This window comes from Chiloscyllium plagiosum, unplaced genomic scaffold, assembly GCF_037043375.1.
Source record: "Chiloscyllium plagiosum isolate Xiang-an unplaced genomic scaffold, Cpla_swu_hap1 HiC_scaffold_7, whole genome shotgun sequence".
Lineage (NCBI taxonomy): Eukaryota > Metazoa > Chordata > Chondrichthyes > Orectolobiformes > Hemiscylliidae > Chiloscyllium > Chiloscyllium plagiosum.
Genome location: NW_028270145.1, coordinates 65116595 through 65144165, shown reverse-complemented (window position 1 = coordinate 65144165; position 27571 = coordinate 65116595). Strand labels below are relative to the sequence as shown.

The window sequence follows — 27571 nt, the reverse complement described above, 5'->3', positions numbered from 1 at the left end:
TGGGGGACACATTCTAAATGTGGAAGGTTTCTTGCCAGGGCCTTCTCAAGCAGCCATTTTTTCATGTGATCCAAGATAGCAAAGCCAGCAAGCTATATGAGGTTTTACATCTGAACTCCTCTTTGTCATTGTACTTGCACAGCTGCCAGCGGGAAATTGCAGACCAGCTGCTAAATGTCAGTCTTGCCAATTTTCTTTTTCACCTTGGGGCACTGAGGCCAATGATAACAGCAGGCACTATTTCCAAAACGATCAGCAGCTAATTTTCCACAGACTGTGGAATGAACCTGATGGTGTTTCTCCCTCTTCATTTTGTTCTCTCTTACTGCTAGCTATTGTTCATTAGTCCTGCCTTCCAATTCCGGGGAAGGGCTGACACCCAAAGTATTAAGTCATATTTGTTGTCTACTGTCAAACCCATTTTTAAATAAAAAATACTGAGAACAAATTGTAATGACCAATGTGTGGTACTTTTGCTAACTAAAACTATTTGAATGATTTTCGATTTACTTAGCAGCATTAGCTGAAGGTGAAATATCTCTAAGTGGGTGTACTGCTTCATGCTGTTCTGGTTTTTAATTATCTAGAAACGGAGGGGTTTTGTGAGGAAGCATATCAAGCAGCTACAACGTTTATTCCAGAAGTTGCCACATGCTTTAACTAAGGTCAATGACAAAACAATTAAACTTTTTGTTTCTAAATATTGGCAGTATTTCAACTTCTTGTGAAATTGAGGGGGATATTTTATCATTGCAGCTGTTCCTTGAAAAGGGCAGTGTTACTGTTGAGGGTGGAATTACCATTCCTTTAGCTGAGTGTAGCCTGAGGAGTTGGGAAGGTTCCTCCTTCGGAGTGCTTCCTTGTTTTACATTTTTTCTCTCCTATATCTGCTTTATCTTTTGTGCATGGTGTTAGGTCACTAAACATTTTTTTTTCTTTTTTCTTTGTTTTATTGGAACAAATACAGAAAATTAGAACTTGTTCTTCAATGTTGGTACACTATGCAGTTGGAACTGGAACAGACTGCTGAGTCACTGGTTTCTCTGGTTTGTCTGCTTTCTGTTCTGAAACAGGTGTAGTTGGAAAGATCTCATCCTTGAGCTCAGTAATGATTGCAAGAACCTTCATTATTTCTTGGAGAGAACTTGTCCAGTAAATTTACAAGGTGGAGTAAATTTACTGGACAAGTTTACCTGACTGGAATTGTTCATTATTTCAAAAACAGCATAACCCTAATAGCAAAATGAAGTTTTAAATATCAAAGTGATGTAGCTGCTCCATCATGTCTATTGGCGTATTAGTTGTTTAAAATATACATACTTGTATATACCATAGTGGAAATCATTAACAGCAAATACAGTTTAATTTATACTTCATATTTGCTATTAAGAATTCTATTGCATAATGCTTAAAAATGCATCTTTTCACTTTTTTGTAACTTTATTAATTTGTTTCTTGCCACAGGGATTTATACAACTGATGGAACTGCTTATGGAAAACCATGTGTCTTCCCCTTTAAGTACAGAAGAAAATGGTATTATGAATGTACCACTGAAAACAGTGATGAGGAATGGTGCGCCACAACCACTACCTATGATACAGACAGAAAGTGGGGGAAATGTTTGAAGCCAGGCAAGTAATGAAGTTTACAACTCAGTTAAAGAAAGATTAAATAAATGTTTTCTTAATTCTGTTGAAGATATCATGGCGATACAACAGGATTAGGTCATATAGTCCCTTATGCCTCTTCCACTGTTATCATAACTGAGGTGTCACCTAACCAGGGCTTTAGCATGCATAGCTGTAGTATGACTTCTATCCAAAGGCTAGTATTCTGTTTAGTCTTTTGAAAAAGTCTGTTTCTGTTTGTGCGATTTCAATTATGTACTCGAATCATCTGCACTGTTTCAGCTTTTTGCCATTAATGAAGTATCCTGTAATTTCATAGAACAATACAGCACAGAACAGGTCCTTCGGCCCACGATGTTGTGCCGAACATATGTCCTAGCTTAAGCACCCATCCATGTACCTATCCAATTGCCGCTTAAAGGTCACCAAAGATTCTGACTCTACCACTCCCACAGGCAGCACATTCCATGCCCCCACCACTCTCTGGGTAAAGACCCCACCCCTGACATCTCCCCTATACCTTCCAACCTTCACCTTAAATTTATGTCCCCTTGTAACACTCTGTTGTACCCGGGGAAAAGGTTTCTGACTGTCTACTCTATCTATTCCTCTGATCATCTTATAAACCTCTATCAAGTCACCCCTCATCCTTCGCCGTTCCAATGAGAAAAGGCCTAGCACTCTCAACCTATCCTCGTACGACCTATTCTCCATTCCAGGCAACATCCTGGTAAATCTTCTCTGCACCCTCTCCGAAGCTTCCACATCTTTCCTAAAGTGAGGTGACCAGAACTGCACACAGTTCTCCAAATGTGGCCTAACCAAAGTCCTGTACAGTTGCAACATCACTTCACGACTCCTGAATTCAATCCCTCTGCTAATGAACGCTAATACACCATAGGCCTTCTTACAAGCTCTATCCACCTGAGTGGCAACTTTCAAAGACCTATGAACATAGACCCCAAGATCCCTCTGTTCCTCCACCTCACTAAGAACCCTACCGTTAACCCTGTATTCCGCATTCTTATTTGTCTTTCCAAAATGGACAACCTCACACTTGGCAGGGTTGAACTCCATCTGCCACTCCTCAGCCCAGCTCTGCATCATATCCAAGTCCCTTTGCAGCCGACAAGAGCCCTCCTCACTATCCACAACTCCACCAATCTTCGTATCATCTGCAAATTTACTGACCCACCCTTCGACTCCCTCTTCCACGTCATTAATAAAAATTATAAACAGCAGAGGACCCAGAACTGATCCCTGCGGAACTCCACTTGTAACTGGGCTCCAGGCTAAATATTTACCATCTACCACCACTCTCTGACTTCGACTGGTTAGCCAGTTTTCTATCCAATTGGCCAAATTTCCCTCTATCCCATGCCTTCTGACTTTCTGCATCAGCCTACCATGGGGAACCTTATCAAATGCCTTACTAAAATCCATGTATACTACATCCACTGCTCTACCCTCATCCACATGCTTGGTCACCTCCTCAAAGAATTCAATCAGACTTGTAAGGCAAGACCTACCCTTCACAAATCCGTGCTGTCTGTCCCTAATCAAGCCGTGCCTTTCCAGATACTGATAAATCCTATCCCTCAGTACCCTTTCCATTACTTTACCTACCACCGAAGTAAGACTAACTGGCCTGTAATTCCCGGGGTTATCCCTATTCCCTTTTTTTTGAACAAGGGCACAACATTTGCCACTCTCCAGTCCCCTGGTACCACCCCCGTTGACAGTGAAGATGAAAAGATCATTGCCAACGGTACTGCAATTTCCTCTCTTGCTTCCCACATAATCCTAGAATATATCCCATCAGGCCCGGGGGACTTGTCTATCCTCAAGTTGTTCAAAATGTCCAACACATCTTCCTTCCTAACATGTATCTCCTCTAGCTTACCAGTCCGTTTCACACTCTCCTCTTCAACAATACGGTTCCTCTCATTGGTAAATACTGAAGAAAAGTACTCATTCAAGACCTCTCCTATCTCTTCCGACTCAATACACAGTCTCCCACTACTGTCCTTGATTGGACCTACCCTCGTTCTCGTCATTCTCATGTTTCTCACATACGCATAAAATGCCTTGGGGTTATCCTTGATCCTATCCGCCAAAGATTTTTCATGCCCTCTCTTGGCTCTCCTAATCCCTTTCTTCAGGTCCCTTCTGGCTATCCCGTATCCCTCCACTGCTCTGCTTGAACCCTGTTTCCTCAACCTTATGTAAGCCTCCTTCTTCCTCTTTACAAGACATTCAACCTCCCTCGTCAACCAAGGTTCCCTCACACGACCATTTCTTTCCTGCCTGACCGGTACATGCATATCAAGGACACGTCGTATCTGTTCCTTGAAAAAGTTCCACATTTCCACGACATCCTTCCCCGACAGCCTATGCTCCCAACTTATGCTCCTCAGATCCTGTCTTACAGCATCGTAATTACCCTTCCCCCAATTGTAAAACCTACCCTGTTGCACACACCTATCTCTCTCCATAACCAAGGTGAAAGTCACAGAATTGTGGTCACCATCACCAAAATGTTCACCCACTAACAAGCCCATCACTTGTCCCGGTTCATTACCGAGTACCAAATCCAAAATGGCCTCCGCTCTGGTCGGACAATCTACATACTGTTAGAAAAGCTTCCTGGACACACTGCACAAACACCGCCCCATCCAATCTACTTGATCTAAAGAGCTTCCAATCAATATTTGGGAAGTTGAAATCGCCCATGACTACTACCCTGTGGCTTCTGCACCTTTCCAAAATCTGTTTCCCAATCTGTTTCTCCACATTTCTGCTGCTATTGGGGGGGCCTATAGTAAACACCCAACAAGGTGACTGCACCTTTCCTATTTCCTTTCTTGTTCCACATTTTTGCCCCTTCACTTAATTGTCTATGTCTCTTTTTTTTTAACTAATTTTATACTTCCATCTACTCTGCTCACAAACCTCCCTATTTCAGTGTCATCAGGTTTGCACAAATGGCATTCTGAGTAAGTTATGAGTAAATACACTGAATAGCTGACGGACACAATTGATAAAACCTTTGCTGTGGTTCTGTTCGCCAAGCTGGAAGTTTTTGTTGCAAACGTTTTGTCCCCTGACTCGGTGACATCATCAGTGCTTGGGAGCCTCCTGCGAAGCGCTTCTTTGATGTTTCCTCCGGTGTTTATAGTGGTCTGTCCCTGCCGCTTCCGGTTGTCAGTTTCAGCTGTCCGCTGTAGTGGTTGGTATATTGGGTCCAGGTCGATGTGTTTGTTGATGGAGTTTGTGGATGAATGCCATGCCTCTAGGAATTCCCTGGCTGTTCTCTGTCTGGCTTGCTCTATGATAGTAGTGTTATCCCAGTCGAATTCATGTTGCTTGTTGTCTGCGTGTGTGGCTACTAAGGATAGCTGGTCATGTCGTTTCGTGGCTAGTTGATGTTCATGTGTGCGGATTGTTAGCTGTCTTCCTGTTTGTCCTATATAGTGTTTTGTGCAGTCCTTGCATGGTATTTTGTACACTACATTAGTTTTGCTCATGTTGGGTATCGGGTCCTTCGTTCTGGTGAGTTGTTGTCTGAGCGTGGCTGTTGGTTTGTGTGCCATTATGAGTCCTAGGGGTCGCAGTAGTCTGGCTGTCAGTTCTGAGATGCTCCTGATGTATGGTAGTGTGGCTAGTCCTTTGGTTGTGGTATGTCCTCGTTCCGTGGTCTTTCTCTTAGGCATCTGTTGATGAAGTTGCGCGGGTATCCGTTTTTGGCGAATAATTTGTATAGGTGTTCCTCTTCTTTTTGCAGTTCTGGTGTACTGCAGTGTGTTGTGGCCCTTTTGAATAGTGTCCTGATGCAGCTTAGTTTGTGTATGTTGGGGTGGTTACTTTCATAGTTTAGGACTTGGTCTGTGTGTAGCTTTCCTGTATACCCTTGTAGTGAATTCTCCGTTCGGTGTTCTCTGTACCATCACGTCTAGGAATGGGAGTTGGCTATCCTTTTCTTCTTCTCTCGTGAATCGGATCCTGTGAGTGTGGCGTTGATGATCCGGTGTGTTTTTTCTATTTCCGTATTTTTAATGATTACAAACGTGTCATCGACATATCTGACCCAGAGTTTGGGTTGAATTTGTGGTAGGACTGTTTGTTTTAACCTTTGCATAACTGCCTCTGCTATGAGTCCCGAGATTGGTGATCCCATGGGTGTTCCGTTGATTTGCATCAGGACACTATTCAAAAGGGCCACAACACACTGCAGTACACCAGAACTGCAAAAAGAAGAAGAGGAACACCTATACAAGGTATTCGCCAAAAACGGATACCCGTGCAACTTCATCAACAGATGCCGAAGAGAAAGACCACGGAACGAGGACATACCACAACCAAAAGGACTAGCCACACTACCATACATCAGGAGCATCTCAGAACTGACAGCCAGACTACTGCGACCCCTAGGACTCATAACGGCACACAAACCAACAGCCACGCTCAGACAACAACTCACCAGAACGAAGGACCCGATACCCAACATGAGCAAAACTAATGTAGTGTACAAAATACCATGCAAGGACTGCACAAAACACTATATAGGACAAACAGGAAGACAGCTAACAATCCGCATACATGAACATCAACTAGCCACGAAACGACACGACCAGCTATCCTTAGTAGCCACACACGCAGACAACAAGCAACATGAATTCGACTGGGACAACACTACTATCATAGGGCAAGCCAGACAGAGAACAGCCAGGGAATTCCTAGAGGCATGGCATTCATCCACAAACTCCATCAACAAACACATCGACCTGGACCCAATATACCAACCACTACAGCGGACAGCTGAAACTGACAACCGGAAGCGGCAGGGACAGACCACTATAAACACCGGAGGAAACATCAAAGAAGCGCTTCGCAGGAGGCTCCCAAGCACTGATGATGTCGCCTAGCCAGGGGATGAAACGTTTGCAACAAAAACTTCCAGCTCGGCGAACAGAACCACAGCAACGAGCACCCGAGCTACAAATCTTCGCACAAACTTTGATAAAACCTTTTCTTTCCAATTGGAAACTGCCCGTATATCATTTTTTTTTTCCTGTAGGTCCCAAGTAAGGTGTTCGACAAGGTTCCCCATGGGAGACTGATTAGCAAGGTTAGATCTCGCGGAATACAGGGAGAACTAGCCATTTGGATACAGAACTGGCTCAAAAGTAGAAGACGGGGTGGTGGTGGAAGGTTGCATTTCATACTGGAGGCCTGGGACCAGTGGAGTGTCACAAGGATCGGTGCTGGGTCCTCTACTTTTTGTCATTTACATTAATGATATGGATGTGAGCATAAGAGGTACAGTTAGTCAGTTTGCAGATGACACCAAAATTGGAGGTGTAGTGGACAGCGAAGAGGGTTACCTCAGATTACAACAAGATCTTGACCAGATGGACCAATGGGCTGAGAAGTGGCAGATGGAGTTTAAATCAGATAAATGCGAGGTGCTGCATTTTGGGAAAGCAAATCTTAGCAGGACTTGTACTCTTCATGGTAAGGTCCTAGGGAGTGTTGCTGAACAAAGAGATCTTGGAGCGCAGGTTCATAGCTCCTTGAAAATGGAATCCCAGGTAGGTAGGATAGTGAAGAAGGCATTTGGTATGCTTTCTTTTGTTGGTCAGAGTATTGAGTATAGGAGTTGGGAGGTCATGTTGTGGCTGTACAGGACATTGGTTAGGCTACTGTTGGAATATTGCGTGCAATTCTAGTCTCCTTCCTATCAGAAGGATGTTGTGAAACTTGAAAGGGTTCAGAAAAGATTTGCAAGGATGCTGCCAGGGTAGGAGGATTTGAGCTATAGGGAGAGGCTGTACAGGCTGGGGCTGTTTTCCCTGGAGTGTTGGAGGCTGAGGGGTGACTTTATAGAGGTTTACATAATTGAGGGGCATGGATAGGGTAAATAGACAAAGTCTTTTTGCTGGGGTCAGGGAGTCCAGAACTAGATGCATAGGTTTAGGGTAAGAGGGGAAAGATATAAAAGAGAGCTAAGGGGCAACTTTTTCACACAGAGGGTGGTATGGGTATGGAATGAGCTGCCAGAGGAAGTGGTGGAGGCTGGTACAATTGCAACATTTAAGAAGCATTTGGATGGGTATATGAATTGGAAGGGTTTGGAGGGATATGGGCCGGGTGCTTGCAGGTGGGACTAGATTTGGTTGGGATATCTGGTTGGCATGGACTCTATGACTCTAAGTAATTAGGTATATTCAGTTCCTGTTCCTCAATGACTTGCCACCCTGTCTCATATTCAACTTACTTGCTTTTAACTTTGAAATGAGTGTGTAAGTTATGCATGTTTGTTTTAGTTTGGTACCTAACTCAACGTTACTCAAATTTCAGTACCAAAACTGCTATGTAGATCAACTGATTTTATTGAGGTAAAAACAATGACTGCAGATGCTGGAAACCAGATTCTGGATTAGTGGTGCTGGAAGAGCACAGCAGTTCAGGCAGCATCCAAGGAGCTTCGAAATCGACGTTTCGGGCAAAAGCCCTTCATCAGGAATAAAGGCAGTGAGCCTGGAGTGTGGAGAGATAAGCTTAATAAAATCAGTTGATCTACATAGCAGTTTTGGTACTGAAATTTGAGTAACGTTGAGTTAGGTACCAAACTAAAACAAACATGCATAACTTACACACTCATTTCAAAGTTAAAAGCAAGTAAGTTGCTGTGCTCTTCCAGCACCACTAATTTTTCCAGCACCAGCAACTGATTTTATTGTTTAACTTTGTGTCATAATTGTGGATTTTGGAGACTTTAATGATTGTTAGTTCATCCATGCAAAAATCTATGCTTTCTTGATTTCTTGGCTATTCCAATAACGCCTACCAAACTTTTGACCTGATACCCACACAGGAGAACAAGGGCAGAAATTGTACGTGGGCACCACTGCCTGCAAATTCCTCTCCAAGTTGCATGTCACTTTGACTTGGAATTATATGGCCATTCCTTCATGGTTACAGGTTCAAAATCTGAGAATTTGTTGTTTCTAATAGTATTGTTGGTGCATCTCCAGCAGCTTAAGGCGGCAGCTCGGGGGCAATTAAGGTTTTTTTAATTTTGACAAAGTCAACGTCCTATTAACATTTCCAAAGTTACCAAACTAAGCTTCCCCACAATTGCTCCTCTGTCACTTAGCTTGGCGGAATTGCCCTAGCTTATTTCTGCTAACCAATTGAGTTTGAAGGATTTTCTCTTGGATCCTTTTATTTTTCATTCACATGACCTCCTGTGATATTTTAATTGACTTGCCATTTGCAATTGTGATTTCAACAATCTTAGCCCTAAATTTCATTTATAAGCCTTGGCACTTGCATTTGTGAATGCAGCATCCTGATTCACCTAAACGCATTGATACTCAGCTGTATCTGACACCACCTCCTTAGTCACTTCATCTGCCTCTGAATTTTCCTGTCACTTGTCCAACACCCAAATTTTCAGAAACAGAAATTTCCACACAATAACTATTGAGAAGACTGAAGCTATTGCCTTTGGTTCCTTCCACAAACTCATTGCTTTCTATTGTTACCATCAGATATTTAAGTTACAGTATCATAGTCATACAGCATGGAAACAGACTCTTTGATCCAATCAGTCCATAATCCTAAACAAAACTAGTCCCATGTGCCTGCACGTTTCTTATTCATGTACTTAGCTTTTAACCATGGTAACCGTACCCACATCCAACACTTCCTCAGGAACTTCATTCTGTACATGAACCACACTGTGTATGTAAAATAAAATGTTGAGCAAGACCACTTGCAATTTTGTTTGTTTGCCCCACACTTAAGTTTCTGATACGTTCGTACCATCCCCATGATTTCGAATAATCTGTTCTTTTCTCGACTTGTGTCCTACTGGAAAATTTACAAATTTTTGCTGAGCTCTCCCTATCTCTAACTTTTCCATAATTTTCCATGCAACTGGACCCAAACTCCCCACTATTTAGTTTAAGTTGTTTGAAACCAATGTTTGGCCTTATGGTTTTTCTCTGAATTTCCTCCAGCACTTTAAAACTTCTCAGTAACCGAAACTAGTTGCAGTGTGTGGACTGCCTTTGTCGCAGTCATTTTAACCACAGTTTCGGATCATCTGGTTCTCCATTGTTTCAATGTGCTGACTTGTTGGTCTGCATTAGTTGAGACATCCTGAATGTCTACAGGATTTCTGAGTCTTTCAGATTCATTCTTGGTTATTTCAGTATTGCCCAATGGTTATACCTGCCACTCATTTTTCCTTCCTATGTGAAAAGTCGATATCTATTTTGTATTATGTTTTATCTGATTTTATGCTGTACAAATAGGTATGTTTTAAAATTTATAGGGTTTCTGAACTGTCTTGATTCTACTGCCATTGCTAATTTGCGAATGTGATTTAATTTCTATCAAACTTCTGATTTCAAATATTTGGTGTATTAAAAGCTAGAATATTTACAGCACTGTTTCCAATAGCTGCTGATAGACTATTCTTTGCCTGTGGGGTGACCGCCTCCTCACACCTCTGGTGTATAGAATGTTCCATTTGGACTTGAGCAGCACAACCAACTGACATTACTTCATCCAATGTATTTGTCTTGGATGTATTGTAGGTTTAAGAATGTCTGCATTATTGATATTGCATTGTACATTTTGCATACCTAACTATGCAGTTCCATCTGCCTTTTAAGAAATAGAAATTTTAATTCTGATTTACTTCAAAAAAAACTGCAAAATGAGGTTTTCCTTTCAGTGCAAAGGATATGTATAGAAAGGTTTTAATTTTTGGGATCCTCAAAAGAGGCTGTTTAATGTCAGAAATCTGAACACCCAGCCATTAATTTTTAAATTTTATTGAAATCTTATGGGTAGTTTATGTTTAAACACTTCACGATCCTGAATGATGATATTACTTGATGAGTCAGATCCCAGATTCCAATCTAACTGGATTAATCATGCTTCATTTATTTAATGAGGTGGCCTTTCACTGAAACCGTGCTGTAGTTTTAACAATAAAATGGAATTTCTTTGCACAAAAGAAAATAAAATAGACTAAACCAAATTATTTATATGTCACAATTTGAAAGATTCTGAAGCACATAGTAAAATATTCCATGTATTTCAAAACCGCCCCACCCCCCCCGCGCCAAGACAACTTCCTTCTCATTTATATGTATGCGGTTTGAGTTATCTGTTTCGTCTTTAGTTTTGAGTATAATAATTTTATCTTTTCAGTCTTCCCAAAACTGAGCTTAGTCTTTCTTGCCTTTGAATAATCCCTTCGGGCTTCAACCCAAAAATTTCACATCTAGAACTTTCAGAATAAACTCCTGATCATGAGACGACCTATCTCCTAATAGGTCTGAATGAGCTCCTTTTTTCATGGGAAACTGGTGCACATCTAACTTCTATCAGGACCTCAGCAAACAGAAACCAAAATGCTTTCCAATCTCTCTCGCAAACAGAAACCAAAATGCTTTCCAATCTCTCTCGCAAACAGAAACCAAAATGCTTTTTCTCTCTCTCTCTCTCTCTCTCTCTCTCTCTCTCTCTCTCTCTCTCTCTCTCTCTCTCTCTCTCTCCATTTTACAGCTAAATACTAAAAGTTAATCATTAACCACTATACACCTGCCCCATCCCTCCCTTATATATACACACACCAAATCTCAAAATGCTATTAAAATATTGCACACTCTGCATCACAACATAATGGGGAATTAAATAAAATAAGAACCATTGAATGACCACTATAACTTGAGACCTTTGCTATAAACTCATTGCGCTGTGAATTTCCCCCGGATTTCTTTTGTCCATTACAAAAATCTTGCTGATTCATTCTGTTCTTCTGGGACTGACCAAAGTTATGCCACAGCCCCCTCAAATTCGTTTTAACTGGAGCCCAAAGGGAAAATTATTCTGCAAGATAGAAATTTTCACATGGATCCCCCAATTCGCTTGTTGCAAAGTAATTCTTCAGTTCTCTTTAAAAGCTTAGCTGTGGACTTTTCAGTTCAAACTTCTTAGTTTTCAATGTGGGGGTAGATTTCTTCCAATAGCTCCAAGCTAAGTACATCTTCAAACTGCTTTAGCAATCCCCACCTCTCCCCATTCCAACTAAGTTTGAGCCACCTTCTATATTCAGAAAGGTGAATGAGAAAGTTAGAACCTTAAAGTGCTAGCCCAGCTACCACATCCCCTTGTGCTCACCTGACCCAATGATCTGCTGCTTTTACAGACAAAAATTGTAATTGCCTTTTGTGAGAAACAAGTTGATAAATTCAACAAAGCTATCTTCTTCTAAACCTCATTACCCAGCTCCATGACAACATACCTGGAATGTGCTGAGCAGGAATGTAAATGAGTTAGCTTTCACCTTGAAAATTGAAACTCTATTTTAATAAGGTGACCCATCGAAATTAATTTAACTCCTTCCAGATCTGCTGACTTATCAGGGAACTCCCTTGCTGACCAACTATTTTTAGCATCTTTTCATCTAAAAACAGCATAAATAATTTAAAATATTTTATTGATAAATTAAATAATTATTCAAGCCCAGAGCACTATATTTCTAACCTTGACCGTGCAAGATAAATGTAGGTTAGTCTTTAACTATAATTAGCCCAAATTGTTTGACGTATTATTATATGGTTACTTACTAATTTATGGAACAGGTTTTCCTTATCTTACACATAACAATTTTAGTCTTTAAGCTAGAAGTTCCAGATGTGAATTATGGCTTCAAATATTTGCAACTATAATGATCAAGTAATGAATTGTTTAGTTTTCATAGCAAGCCCCATGTGATTTCTGTGGCAGCGAGCATTTGTAACTTAAAAATTGCGCAAACTGAAGTGAGGATTTTTCATGTTTTCACCTATCACAATGTTTAGTGTAGAGGAAGGTGAAATCACTTGCCTTGTGTCCAGTTTTGCTGTATCTTGGTTTAGGCTTGCATTCTCCATGGTAGTACCTCTACCAATCAGTCTGAGAAAGTGTATAAGATATAAGTAGGCAAGGAAAGAGTTAAGTTCTGAGTTTTTTTTTTGTAAAATAAGAGGTTCAGCTGAGCATGACTCCTATCAGAAGAACTTACAGGTAACAATGGGGAGGTTGGAGGCAAGGGTAATTGGTAAACAAGTTGGAAAAGCATTCATTATGTAGAGCCATTTAACAAAATGAGGTAGCATTCCGTATGTGAAGTCAGTTAACAAGGTTAGGAACATTAATTGTATAACAGCAGATGGATTCATCTTTACCATTTGCTCGCTGATTATAACGGTCACCCATCAATATGTATGTTGCCTTTTCTGGATGCTCCTCCCTGTAAAATGACGACATAATTCATTTAACAAACCGCTATTCCAGAGAAGACCGTGAATTCATATCTCTGTGCACGTGGGCGATTGTTTTCTCTCTGTCTCTCCCAAGGCCATGAATGAAGATGAAGGTAAAACTATACGGTGTCTGAGCGTTTTGCTTCAACAGGGGTTGGGGGGGCGGGAGTGGAGGAGGGGAGGAGATGAGCGGGTCGACAAGTCCACTTGTCTGTCAGCACTCTCCTCTCATTCTGTATAAGATGGTGTTTTCCCTTCTCATTGGTATTTAGGTTCTGATGAGCGCAAGAACAAAAGCTTTGACAAAATGTAATTTTGTTTTCAACAATGCTTGTGTTCAATTTAGCACAATAAAGGTAAACTTTGTTTCACTGTTTTACAGATACTGAGTGCAAAACATTCTGGAAGAAAGATAGTGCAGAACAGACTTGTTACCAATTTAACTTCCACTCTCTGCTCTCCTGGAATGAGGCTCGGCTTGCCTGTCAGAGTCAAGGAGGGGATCTTCTGAGTATTGCTGATCCAAAGATGCAGAAATATATTTCTGGTGAGTTTGTATTAATCATACGTGATGTACGTGAAATCTGGTGAGCTTTGACAAGTGAGTTCCTGTCCCATTCAGTTGATAACTCTTCTATAAATATGGGCAAATTGTGAAAATAAAGACCATATTATGTTTTAGAATCCTATCCAAAAATGTTATATTTGGTAATTTTAAATTAAAATTCTTTGGAATGTTGAATGTATTTTCTTTTGTAGTAGTTGACTAAGTTGGAAACTTATTCCCAAAAAAAACCGTCAACCTCACCCAGATTACAGAGAGAGTGCACATAAGTGGACTTGAAACACCCATCAGCCATGATTAAATGAAAGAGTAGACTCAATGGGCCGAATAGCCTTGCTTGCACTCCTATGTCTTATGGTTTTATGGTCTAAATTATTAAAAGTAACACTAAGTTGCATAAGGCATAATGCTGGTGAAATACTGGATTCTACGGTGAGAGGTAGAGAATGTCCAAGTCGAAATGTAATGTTGAATCTATATCAAATCATTGTTTTTATGTACTATTTGTAGTTCCTCTGCTCCATAGGAAGGCTGTTGAGCACTCGAAGTACAGTGTAGGTTATCACAAATGATGCCTGATGCAACTAACTAAAGAATGTGGTACAAAATTCTGAAAAGCTATGGCCATTATCACTGAATCAGATAAGATCTGATTTGATGGGTTCTTCAATTTCTGAAGGAAGCAATAAAATAGGGAGACTGAAAGTATTCCCTTTTTCTTGAAAAGGAACATCTGTGTTGAATGCTTAAATTTGGGACAGGGACCAAAATGACCAGAGATGGTGATTGAAGAAGCAATCATAGACTGTGGAGGTGGTAAGAGGGGAAAGATGGGGGAACACAGATTGCTCATTCCCAAACACTCCAGGCAATATTGACAAGATGATTCGTGCAACTTCCACCCACTCGCTAGGAGCAAGTCTCACCTTTTCAGACCACCAGCAGTTCCTGTAGGGCCAGAGCTAAGCAATTGATGCTGCTAGGGCTACAGATAAGTGTGCAGAGAATACAGGCATTGATGTTCAACTGAGGTAAGTTTGGGGTTTTGGGCAGAAAGGAATTGGACATCTTGGAGAAGTAGAATGGGATTAGATTTTGTAGAGCAGGTGAGGAGAATGGAGCACTCCTTGACAGTGAAGGAAAAGTGAGGAATGTCCATTCTGAAAGGCAAGGGCTTCCCCTCACTCACCCTTGCCAATATGCAGGCAGCTTCACAGTCACTAAGACCTCCTCTCCACTTGCCCACTTCAGCCTGCTCAGATATTGTGGTTAATGTACTGCATCCCTTCAATCTATTGGTCCCACAAGTCCCATTTGGATTTCCCAACTGGCTAGAAAAACAAAAATTGAATTCCAGTTGTTGATTTTGGAACCTCGGCATTACCAGCTCTGAAAGGTCTATTTTCCCGTGGTAGTTTGCACCTCCTGATTATTGAAGCCAAGCTGTCAGTTTAAAATCTTGACTTTAGGAGATGTTGTAGCTGTTTCTTCAAAGTGCAGAAATACTAACCAATCAGTGTTTCATCTGAAGAGTAGTATAAAAGCTCTTTAATGTTACTTCATCATTGCTACATGCCTCCCTGTAATTGTCATAAATGTAATTTTTAATAGAGCAACCAAATATTCCGAAGAAACTGTGGATTGGCCTCAATCAAATGAATGTAGCTGGTGGCTGGCAGTGGTCTGATGGAACACCTCTCGTATTTGTTAATTGGGATGATGGTAAAAATGTTTGATAAAGTTGTTACATTATCACACATCAAGTTTGAAATTGAATAATAAAACTTCTGAAGACAAGAGATTTTCAAACCCACAGACTTCCAAATCTACCTGGATTACACCTCCTCCCGCCCTACCTCCTGCAAAAATGCTATTCTATATTCCCAATTCCTCCTCCTCTGCCATATCTGCTCTCAGGAAGACCAGTTCCACCACAGAACACACCAGATGGCCTCCGTTGTTAAAGACTGAAATTTTCCCTCCCTCATGGTTAAAAATGCCCTCCAATGCATCTCATCCATGTCCTGCATCTGCACCCTCGAACCCCACCCCTCCCACCGCAACAACAAGGACAGAACCCCCACCCAGTCCTCACCTTCCACCCCACAAACCTCTGCATAAATTGCATCATCCTCCGACATTTCCGCCACCTACAAATGGACCCCACCACCAGGGATATGTTTCCCTCCCCACCCCTATCTGCTTTCTGCAAAGACCATTCCCTCCGCGACTACCTGGTCAGGTCCACCCCCCCTACCAACCCACCCTTCCCTCCTGGCACCTTCCCCTGCCACTGCAGGGATGACAGAACCTGTGCCCACACCTCCCCCCTCACCTCTGTCTAAGGCCCCAACGGAGCCTTCCACATCCATCAAAGTTTCACCTGCACTTCGACACGTCATTTATTTATCCATTGCTCCCAATGCGGTCTCCTCTACATTGGGGAGACAGGACACCTTGCAGAGTGCTTCAGAGAACATCTCTTGGACACCCACACCAATCAACCCCACTGCCCCGTGGCTGAACATTTCAACACCCCCTTCCACTTTGCTGAGGGCATGCAGATCTTGGGCCTCCTCCATTGCTACACCCTCACCACGCGATGCCTGGGGGAGGAACGCCTCCTCTTCAGCCTCAGAACCCTTCAACCCTAGGGCATCAGTGTGGACTTCACCAGTTTCCTCAATTATCCCTCCACCCCCCCCCCCCCCCACCACCTTATCCCAGTTCCAACCTTCCAGCTCAGCACTGTCCCCATGACCTGTCCCACCTCTAAATTTTCCTTCTCCCCTATCCGCTCCACCCTCCTCTCCTATCACCTTCACCCCTGCCTCCATCCACCTATTGCACTCTGAGCTACCTTCTCCCCAGCCCCACCCCCCCCCCCTCCAATTTATCTCTCCGCCTTCATTCTAGATGAAAGGCTCCTGCCCGAAACGTTGATTCTCCTGCTCCTTTGGTGCTGCATAACCTGTTGTGCTTTTCCAGCACCACACACTCTCGACTCTGATCTCCGGCATCTGCAGTCTTCACTTTCTCCTAAGAGATTTCAGTGCTTATAGTCTAAGTGCAGATCCTTGTTACAATTCACAACAAAACCATACATTTAGATCAGTTTTGGTTTACAAGTAAAAATGGTTTTAATGGGGACTATATGAAAGGTCCTTTTTTTGTTTTAACATTTTTCTGCCCTTTCCCTTTCTATCTCTTGTCTTTACTCTCCTTTTCCTTTCTTTATCCCCGCTTTCCAGATCATTCAGTTTCTGTTATTCTCAAATTGCTATTTTGATCTCCCGTTTGAGATGATTTTTTTTTTCCTTGTTGTCTTTTTTTTTTGGTGCACATCTCTTGTATAATGTCTGTCATACTGACCATCTCATTCAGCTCATGAGGTCAATGAATAAAATTGAACTGATCATTTTATTCAAGATGCAGAATGTAATACGCATTTAAGCAACCAATGCCTCAAATTAAACCAACTAAAATAGTTATTCCCTGAAAATGATGAGATGTCTGAGCTGCAAATTTATAATTTATTATGTTTAGATACATTTGATCTGTATCATCTTGAGGAATCAAGCTGTGCTACAATGAACTCTGATTCTGATGGTCACTGGCAAGTTAGTCCCTGTGAAGCTGCTTTACCATATGCATGCAAGAAATCATTCACTCAGGGAAGGCACGAGTCAGTTGGTAAGTGTCATTTGCTTTTTCTCTCCCTTGTGAAATGAATTCCTCATGTTTATATTACTGCTCATCTCTTGTTCTTTCTCAATTACCTTTTTGCTCAGAACACATCTATTTGCACTATTGTAATTGGCATTTCCACTGAAGTAATTATACAAAAGACATAGAGTGGGATTATTACAACATTAGCAAAACTTGAACTTATTACTGACTCAACTCAAGATATTCCCAAAGTATCTCCTCGCCAATGAGGTACTTTAGGATTGCGTTATTAACTTTGTATACCAACGGCAAACCAACTCTACATGTACAACATAAATTAAACTGTTAGCAACTTAACCTCATCAGAATGTTTTGAATTAATTATTCTATAATTATTTCATTGTTTGATTTGCCAATAATAATCATTTGGCCCAAGATTCAGGAAAGGAAGAAATATCCACTTTATAGGGAGAAGTGTGTATAAGCGTGGTCAGCTTTAGGAGCACTTGGCCTGTGTGGGATTAAATAACTGCACGTTTCTCATCTTTTAAATGCATTAATCAACTGTTCATAAAAACAAAAGTATGTCTTATACATTATGCTGATCATGGCTCAAAAAGCAAAGTTGCACTTGAAAATAATATGCATATTGGTCAGTGATGTGGGAGAATTAGTGTTGGTGGAAGAAAAGACTATCATTCTCTGAAAGAGAATTATACAGATGAGCAAGATTAGTAAAATAATGGAAAGCATCAGGAGTACTCATTGTAACAGTCTCCTTGTAATAATGAGTTGAATAGCATGCTAAGGGTAAATATTGATAGTGCATAGCTGGTGCATTGGAGAGGACCCCACCTCCAGCTTTGCTGGCTTACTCTATCTAAATTTAATGAGTTGGGAGGTCTGTCTAACTGAGCAGAGAGCCAATTGGATGCATCTCACTGGGATCAGTAGCCACTGCTGAAATTACAGGAGGTTTGGAATGAAAGGGAACAGTGAATGTCCAGTGAATAGCTGTATGGTGATAGGAATTGTTCCATACCAAAGAAGTCTTGCTTCACTTCTGGAGAACAATGATGAGTCACCTTGTGTGTTGTGTGCAATTCTGGTCATCTCCTTTAAGAAAGGGTATAGTTGCCATAGTGGGAGTACAGCACAGGCTCACCAGAGTTACTCCTTGGTGATGGGACTGTTCAAGATATTTTTCTAATCCGCCTCTTCGCTGATGTTATTACACACACTACTGGAGCAAGAAGGACTTGAATGCAGGTCTACTCACTCTCCTCACCCCACGTTATCTTTGAGGATACCAAAGCTATGTATTCTCTTGTTTATAGGAATGATAGACAATCTCATAAATTTACAACATTTTAGATGTGATGGATAGAGTAGACTGAGAAAGATGTTTCCTCTGGCAGGGATCTAAAACCAGGGAAGGCAGAGTCTCGAAATAAAGCATGAAAAATTTATGACTGAAATGAGGAGAAACCTCTTCTGTCAATGTGGTAAATCTTCTTAATTCTCTCAGACAGGCTCTGTGCTCCCAAACTTACAACCAGAATCTGGGGCTTTTGAACCTTTTAAAATGTGTGTTTTATTTGGTGAAATCTTTCACCACTTTGTTGTACTTAGTCAATTACTTTGGTTTAGATTCCACAACTTTTATTTTGTACCGTCTTCTAAACATCAAAAAGGAGTGAAGCAATTGCCTTTTTACTCTGGTTGCTCAGACAATCCTGTTTTAACATCAGTGCTGCCAGATTTTTTTCTTGGCTTAGATTTGCTTTTGCACCTTCAGAGCTTGCAAACTTTCTCCATATGTCTCACCTAATTAAATGTTTTGTTTTTTTGTCAGCTTCGCTTCTTTTGTAAATTAACATATGAAATTGAACCCTTGGCCTCAATCTTGACAGGGGTATGTTTAGTAAGTAGGAAAGAGATTTTGTTCCGAAAGTTAGATAATCAGCTTTCCCCTAATGATGTGCAGTTTTAACATGAGGACATATGTCCCCCAGCATGTTCCCAGTCTGGATGTAATTCTGACAGTCATGGCTGTTTGTTGATTGTGAAGTGATTTTGAGGAGCACAGGATGAGGTAGAAACTGTGAAATGGGCTACTGGTAGGAAGGAGGAACGGTGGTGAGTTGTTTATCAACCTCTGAGCTGGGAGGTGGTGGTGTGTTGGAATGGCACCTGATGGAACTGGGGCAGGAGTGAGTATAACCATTTAAACAATTCTGCCAAGGCTTGACCCTCCCAAAAGTAGTCTGTGCTTCCATTTAATTATTGGGTTACCGGAGACTTGAAGACTGGCCAGCCTAAGCTAAACCTAAGGCACACAGTCTAATTATATTTACATAACTAACTTGTTTCTTTGGGTATGGTTGGTTGCTTTAAGTGATACAAGTCTATATTTCCTCCCTCCTTTTCCCCTCCATGTCTCATTTAGACTGTGAGGATGTGCCCTTTTGAAAAACCCAAGTTTGATGCCACAAGAGACTGAAAATTCCAGTGATCTTGCCATGTCTCTGGAGTTCTGACATTGCATGACTTGTATGAATGGACTTATCACAAAATTGATCCATAAAGTTGGACACATGTATTTGAGGCCAAGAAATTACCTTTGTTTTTTCCAACCATCCAGTTAATGATGTACATTGTTGCCAAGGTAAATTGCTTTCAATTTATCGTAATACTTGACTTTGATTTGGCACTTCTTCAAATATTCCAGTGTTGGTGGCCTGCCATGTGATGCATCATGTGCAAAGTCAAGTCATGTGCTACTGTCATGCAACAACCAGCTGCTTGACCAGTCCACTTCATTACTTGGTAATATTGATTCTTAAATGATTCTTGATGGGATTATTGTTTGGGGTAACATCAAACCACTGAGCCATCAGTTACATAAATAAAATAGAACCAATAACACTTATTGTATTGCTAATATCTGACCCATTTAGTATTCTAAACAAGTTCATTAAAAATCGTGATACATTGACCGCTGGATGTGCATTCTGATTTAATTTAGTCTTTATTTTAAAGATTCTTTTATTTCCTGTTCCCCAGTGCCAAAGTAAATCACTTTTTTTAATTTTCAGAATTTTGTATATTTAAAATTTACAAAGCTAGATTTTTCTTTTCTGGAATTTGCTCCAGTCATAAAATCTTTGTTCTTTCATGGATTTTTTTGCCAATAAACTTAATTGGCTATTAATGCTTAGTTCTTGTCAGAAGCACAATGAATATGCAAACAATTTCTGCACCCAAAGATGATGGCTCAAGGATCAAAAAAAATTTGTATTCAAAATATTCCTGGTGATCCACATCCACAGACAGCTGAACCTTCAAGTAAATCCCACAGGAGGGAAGGAACTGTAGAAAAAGGGTTGAACATGACTACTAGAAGCTACTGCGTGAACCCCAGTTCCTCCTGGCTCTCTAAAGTTGTGCTCACTGTAAAAGCTTAGATCCAGGAAATAAGTACGGAAAATTTGAGGCCTGCGAAAATCACTGATTCTTAGTCCATGTTCTTAAACAGACACCAGAGGTGGCATTTAATTGAGCTGACCATCTTCATCTGCTATCTGTAGACATAATGGAAGCCCCATTTCACCTTTTCAGAATAGGTCTTGCAGTTGGAGGCCAGAGCTGTCTCTATGGCCGTGTCACTAGGAAGGAAATGGTGACTGCCTGTTCAACCTAGTCCTTGCGTGTATCATAAACTACTAGAGCCCTTCTAGACTTGTTGTCAGATTGCAATACAGAGTTGAGCAAAGGAAAGGCGAGGTTGTGGGCCGATTGGAAAAAGGCAAGGCCTGCAGAAAGGGCAGAGAAGGGACTCTGAGTTGCTGCATTTCTGAGGCCAAATCCCTCATGGGAGAACCCCTAAGAACCTGCAAGTGACCACACAGACAGCTGCTTCATGTGCCTGAAACCCTCCCCAATCACTGCTGGGTTATTGCCATGGTATTAATTTCCCACAAGAACCTCAAGCGTCAACAGGGTGGAAGCAGGAAGAATAGGGGGGGTTCCCATCTGCCACCCAGCTACCTCATTAAATGCCCCATGGAATTACATTAAATACTGCACAAAATCCCTTATTTCTTTGACCTCTTGCGTATAGCTAACAAATGGCCAGAATCTGTTTTGGGTTGGTGCTTATCAGAACGTTGTGCACCAAAGTTTATATCTGTAACATGAACACCATGAGAAACGGTTCTACCCTACTGTTTTCCAATGCCAATTTTCCCTTTTACAAAGGAAATAATATAAAATAAGGAAATTACATAGAATAATGTAGAAGTTAATATATGAAACTCTCTCCAATTTATTATGACTACTTTCTTCAGATCCATGGAAGTACTCCAGTACAGAATGTGAAGCTGGCTGGCTTGCATATAATGGCTTCTGCTATTATATGAACAGACAAGATTTGAAATGGGATGATGCAGATAGTTCTTGTAAATCCAATGAAAGTCATCTCATCAGCATACATTCATTAGCAGATGTGGAGCTGGTTGTCAGCAAGCTTCATGAAGGTAAGTGCAAACTCTAATCGTTATCCAGGCAGTAAGAGTACCTAATTTAAATCTGAACAGAGATATATTTTATATCACTCTGGGAAGGTGGTAAAAGTTGATCAACTTCAAAAAGCCAACTGTTGTCAAGAAACTAACCATAAAGAATAACCCAATTTATATAGTGAGGAAAGATATCGAAAGTTAAGTGGAGAAATGGCAGACAGAGTTTAATCTGGGCAAGTGCGAGGTGATGCTTTTTAGGAGGTCAAATGCAGGAGGAAAGTATACAGTAAATGACAGAACCCTTAGGTGCATTGATATACAGAGAGGTCTGGGAGTCTCAGTCTGTTGCTCCCTCAAAGTGGCAACATAGTGGATAAAGTGGTAAATAAAACACAGCATGCTTCCCTTCATTGTTCGGGGCATTGAGTGTAAAAGTTGACAAGTCATTTTGCAATTGTACAAGACATTTTGGTAAGGCCACATTTGGAGTACTGTGCATAGTTCTAGTCACCACACGATAGGAAGGATGTGGAGGTGTGTTTTGAGAGAGTGCAGAAGAGGTTTACCAGGATATTGCATGGATTGGAGTGTAGTAGCTACAAGGAAAGGTTAAACAAATTTCAATTTGTTTTTGTTAGAGTGTGGAGGATAAAGGGTGACCTGAAAGTGGTATATAAAATTTGAGAGGCATGGATGAGGTTTATAGTCAGTTTATTTTCAGGATGGAAATGTCAAATACTAGGGAGCATATGTGAGAGAAAGAAAATTTAAAGGAGGTGCAAGGTGAGTTATTTTATACAGAGGATAGTACGTATCTGGAATGCAGATGGTAGAAGCAGGTACAACAGCAAGGTTTAAGAGGTACTTAGACAGACACAAGAACGTGCATAGAGGGATACAGACCATGTGCAGGCAGAGATGGGGTTAGTTTAAATGACATTATAGTTGGCACAGACACAGTGAGCTGAAGAACCTGTTCCTATGCTGTACTGTTCTATGTTTATTTAAGCCTATAATTTACATAAACAAGTACTTGAGATGGAAATTTCAGTGCATGTTGTATTTTTGGAGAAATTGCTAATTCCTTGGATACTGTCCTTCTCCCTTTCAAAGCCCTCTTGAAAATAAAGAGTTCCACTTCTCTGACTCTAAGGGAGGCCCTAATGTATAGGGGAGTTGAGAGTTGGGAACCTGAGTGTAGATTCAGAAGGAAGAGCTACAAAGCTGAAAATAGAAGACTGAATTAATAATGAGCATAAAAGGCAGAGAAAACAGAAAGTAGACAACAAAGGTGGTGTTTGATGATCAGTGCTGCATAATTCAAGGCAAGTGTCCTCGTGAATAAAGCAAATGGTGCAAGCAGACATCAAATGAAGCCATATGGGTTGAACTGAAGAGCAGAAATGTGATTATACACTGTTGAGACTATACATTAGACCCCCAAGCTGTCAGTTTGAAGGAAGTGAAGCAAATATAGGTGAATAGCTGATAAAGAAATAGTATTGCAATAATTGAAGGGTTTATACTGCAAGATTACTGGCATGAAATTAGTCAGAAAGATGTAGAGAATGAAGAATTCTTAAAGTGCATCAAGAAATCTTATTTTCCATAATGAAGTAATCCCAATAAGAGGAGAGGAATTTTGATTTTACTTTAAGAAATGAAGCTGCACAAGCGAAAGGAATATCAGTAGGGGACTATTTTGATCATAACTAATTAAACCTAACTGCATTATGAAGAGGAATAAAGACCAGCTATTACACTTGAAATCGAGAAAAGGCCTACTTTTTCTAAGAGTGATTTGGCAGAAGTAGACTAAGACTGTTTTAAAGATAAATTTGTGTTAGAGTTGTGGGAGATGTTCAGGAAAGCAATAGAGAGATTTCAGAAGGAATATGTTTCCAGAAAGAAAATGGTTGGTCTTCTGGCTATCGGGATGCTACAAGCTGATTTGGAAAACTGCTGATGTTGTATCATTTGGTTTATGAAGGAAGGTAGAGTTAGACTGAGTAATGATCAGTCACATAACCTTGATGAGAAAAGTTTTTGATAAATATCTTTTGAAGGATAGTGTGAATCACCATTTTTATAAATGGATGAATGCAATCCCAACAATACTTGAACTTCAACACCTTGTTAAACAGGTGGTCTGCTGAGTGGCACCTCCCCATATGCCACCTTATAAAATATTTACTCCATACATTATCCCAACATTGTAGTGTATACCATGCACTTCCACAACTCAAACTCATCATTGAGGCAAACGGGAAAAGTGGTTCATGTGCTTTGTGATGTTGGACAAGCTTTGGAGAGATGGGAGTATTTTTTGCCACAGAAATCTTGTCACCAAAGCTGCTTCAGTTCAAGCTTCTGAAGAAATATCACTGCACAGTTCCCTCTCCACCAACCCAAACCCAACTCCTATTTGGATGACTGGTGATTTAGAAGTGCTAAAGCTAATAACTGGCAAAGATAGATGGTTAGATTCTTCTGTCAGGTTGGATGGTTATGCCTAGCGTTTGTGATGTAACTATTACTTACCACTAATCGGCCCCAGGCCAGAAACTTACCCAGGTCTTGCTGCATGCAGGCAAGGACTGCTTAAGTGTCTGCATTTTGTAAATACTGCACTTATCTGTGAACATGCTTACTACTGACCTTTCAATGCTGAAATTCAGAAAGTGTTCCTGTCTCTTTAATTTTATATTGTCATACTAGTTTCCTGCATCAGGTTTTGTGCTCATTTAAATGTGAAAAATAGTGCAACTTATTTTGTAAATGTCAACACTTTTAAAATTATAATTCTACAGAGTAAATTAAAATTACAGCATGCCAATTTTTGACATTTAGCTCTTTTTCACAAGACTTGGGTATTTCCTTGTCATCTTTCAGATGTCTAAAATTTAGATCTTTTGATACAATCTCATCACTGAACATATGTCACAATAATTCCAGGTTAAAATCTGACCTGAAAATATTAAAATCCAATAGCTATTTGAACTATTCCAAATGTAATCCCAGGATTATTTTTGTGAAATATTTGTACAAATTAATCTCATTGAATTTTCCTAGCTATTGTCACTTAAGTTTCTGTTTTAGCTTACAGTTATGAAATATGGACTGGATTAAGAAGTGACCAGTTCCCAGCCTTGTTCAAGTGGTCAGATGGATCTCCTGTGACCTTCACTTACTGGGACCAGGCTCAACCTAATATCCCCTGCAATACTACTGAGCACTGTGTGTCCTATGGAGGAAAGGCAAGTAAATGACTAGTTGCTTCTATGTTCTCTCATCTAAGTGCATTTGTTTCATTTGGGAATAGACTGTTAAAACTTTTATTTTGAATCTTGGTGGAAAAGTAGGTTGCAAAGGTCCTGACATCTGCAATGAGGCCTCAGATGTTGGCTCACCCGGGTCTTTTCCACATGTCCTCAAGGCAGTTTATTTGCCTGAACCATCAAATATAATTTCCCTTCTTCCCTCCTCTTGTGCACTCCAAATGGATTGTTCCCTTCAACAGATCGCAAACTTCACTTGAGGTCTTCTATGAACTGGGCAGTGAAAAGCTGAGGATGGACAATGGATAGTGTAAATATTATTTGGTGCAAATTCTCTTTTCATTCCTCTTAATAAATACCAACTAACAGTTTCATTTTATTTGGATTGATGATATTCGGTAAACCAGCATTTCCTCCTTTTGCAGGTTAACAGCAAAACAATGGTATACTCTTCCAGACCCACCAATATTTGTTTTCTTTCCCTTTGTACATTCCCATGTGAGTACAATAGAAGCAGCTGGTTTGTGGCCCATTGTGACAATAGCTAGCTGATTTTCTACATCCACCCTAAGAAATAGCCCAGCTTAAACAGTGGTGAAAATCTTGGCTGTCCCAGCCATTATCTTATCAGATAGTAATCCAAGCCTGGGTTTAGTGATAGTACTTTAGGCTCGGTGGTAATTCAGTCATACTAGCAGACTAATCCAGGAGTGTTGAGTGTTGTATTTTGCTTTCTCCATTACTATGAGGCTGTGTTTGAAGTTATAACATTTTTGGTTATGTGAATGTAATGGTAAATTTTCTGTTCCAACTATGTCTAACACTGAACAATTTTTAGTTTTGTATGAAAAATGCCAACTATTTGACAAGTAGTCCCTGCATAGTCCCAGCCCATATTAAGGACTAGAAAATATGAGCATGACAACAAGATGGAGCTGATTATAAAGCTTATCCAACTGAACGATATCGCTGATCCAGATGGTCCCAGGACTCTAAGAAGGGTTACAATGTGAGGAAAAGTGTGTGCAAGTTATGATGACTTCGAAATATATCACTGTTCCTTCAGAGTCACTGGGTCAAATTCCTAAAACCCTCCCTAATCGCATAGTGCATCTACCCACAGCAAATGGACTGTAGCTGTTCCGGAAGGCAATTCATGACTACTTTTTCAAGAGATCTAGGGATGGACAATAAATGGTGGTTGAGCTGTCTAGTTTATGGAGCTTGGAGATTGGGTCACACTATATTTATTGAGTACCTGTGTTGGACGACTTGCAAATGCTAATGGGACTAAATAGGACTAAAAACAGATAAACCCCTGGACCCAATGATTTTATGTTTGTGTTGAAAGAGGTGGCTGTTGAGATTATAAATGCGTTGGTCACCTTTCTAACCTCCATCTGGTTCCTGCAAATTGGAAGGTAGCAAATTTAACCCCACTTTTTAAGAAGGAAAAGCGGATTAACAGACCAGATAGCCTGAATTCAAGCATCAGCAAATTGCTAGAATCTGGAGCAATAACAGAATACTTTGGGAAAACAAAACTGGTAGGGTTGAGTACAGTCATTACAGATTTATAAAAGTTAAACCATGTTTAACAAACTTGCAGTTTGAGGATATAACAATCAGAATAGATGGAAGGGAACTGGTGAATATGGTATCTTTAGATTTTCAAAGCTTTTCATTGGGTCCAACACAAGAGGTTAACAAATGGGACTGAGGAAGTATAATGGCATGGAATGAGAACTGGTTAATGGACAGAAATGTTAAAAACAAATGGAACATTTTCAGATTGGATACGTCTGACTAATGGAGTCCCAAACACTGATACTTGTAGGACCCCACTGGTCACACATTTCCAGTCTGAAATTTGCAGCTGATACTAAACTAGAAGGAAGTTAGAGTTGTGAGGAGGATGCAAAGATATTTCAAGGGAATTTGGAGAGGTTATTACACGAATGAAACATTTGACAGATGGAATCCAATGTGGAGGAATGTGAGGTTATCCACTTCAGTCAAAAATATGTAAATATAATCTTTAAATGGTGAACTTCAAAAGGATTTGGATGTCGTTATTCATGAGTCATTAATTTGCAAATGCAGTAAGCAATGAAGGCAAATGGTATATTGGGGCATCTTTATTGCAGGAAGATTTTTGTATTGGACTCTGTGATATATTAAGGCCTTTGTGAGGCTACACCTCGAGTACTCAGTGCAGGTTAGCATTATCCTATGAGGAAAGATTAGGAAGACTGAGTATTCTCTGAATTTTGAAGACTGAGAATGGTCTATTCAAACATTCAAAACATTGAATGGGTCAACAGTGGAAATGAAAGAAATATGTTTCCCCTGGCTAAGGGAGCCTAGAACCAGGGAATAATGTTGAAGTAGAATTTCAGCAAAGGTGATCATATTTCCAGGTCAGGATGGTGAGTAGCTTGGAGAAGAACTTGAAGATGGTGGCGTTTCCACATATGTGTTGCCTTTCTCCTTCTGAATCAAAATGCTCTAGAGTTTAGAAAGTGCAGTCTAAGAATTCTAAGGAAGTTTGTTTGTTCTTAAACAATTAAGTTTCAT

At 40.5% G+C, this 27571-nt stretch overlaps 1 protein-coding gene across 1 annotated transcript in view; it reads left to right on the top strand.

The window, feature by feature from the left end:
• ly75 (lymphocyte antigen 75) overlaps nucleotides 1-27571 on the top strand; it is a 141801-nt gene that overhangs the window by 7568 nt on the left and 106662 nt on the right. Inside the window, exons 3-8 of the mRNA XM_087988567.1 lie at nucleotides 1465-1632; nucleotides 13342-13506; nucleotides 15136-15246; nucleotides 17071-17217; nucleotides 21543-21731; nucleotides 24816-24973. Of these exons, the coding sequence (XP_087844693.1) occupies nucleotides 1465-1632; nucleotides 13342-13506; nucleotides 15136-15246; nucleotides 17071-17217; nucleotides 21543-21731; nucleotides 24816-24973 (938 nt within the window). The remainder of the gene's footprint in view (nucleotides 1-1464; nucleotides 1633-13341; nucleotides 13507-15135; nucleotides 15247-17070; nucleotides 17218-21542; nucleotides 21732-24815; nucleotides 24974-27571) is intronic.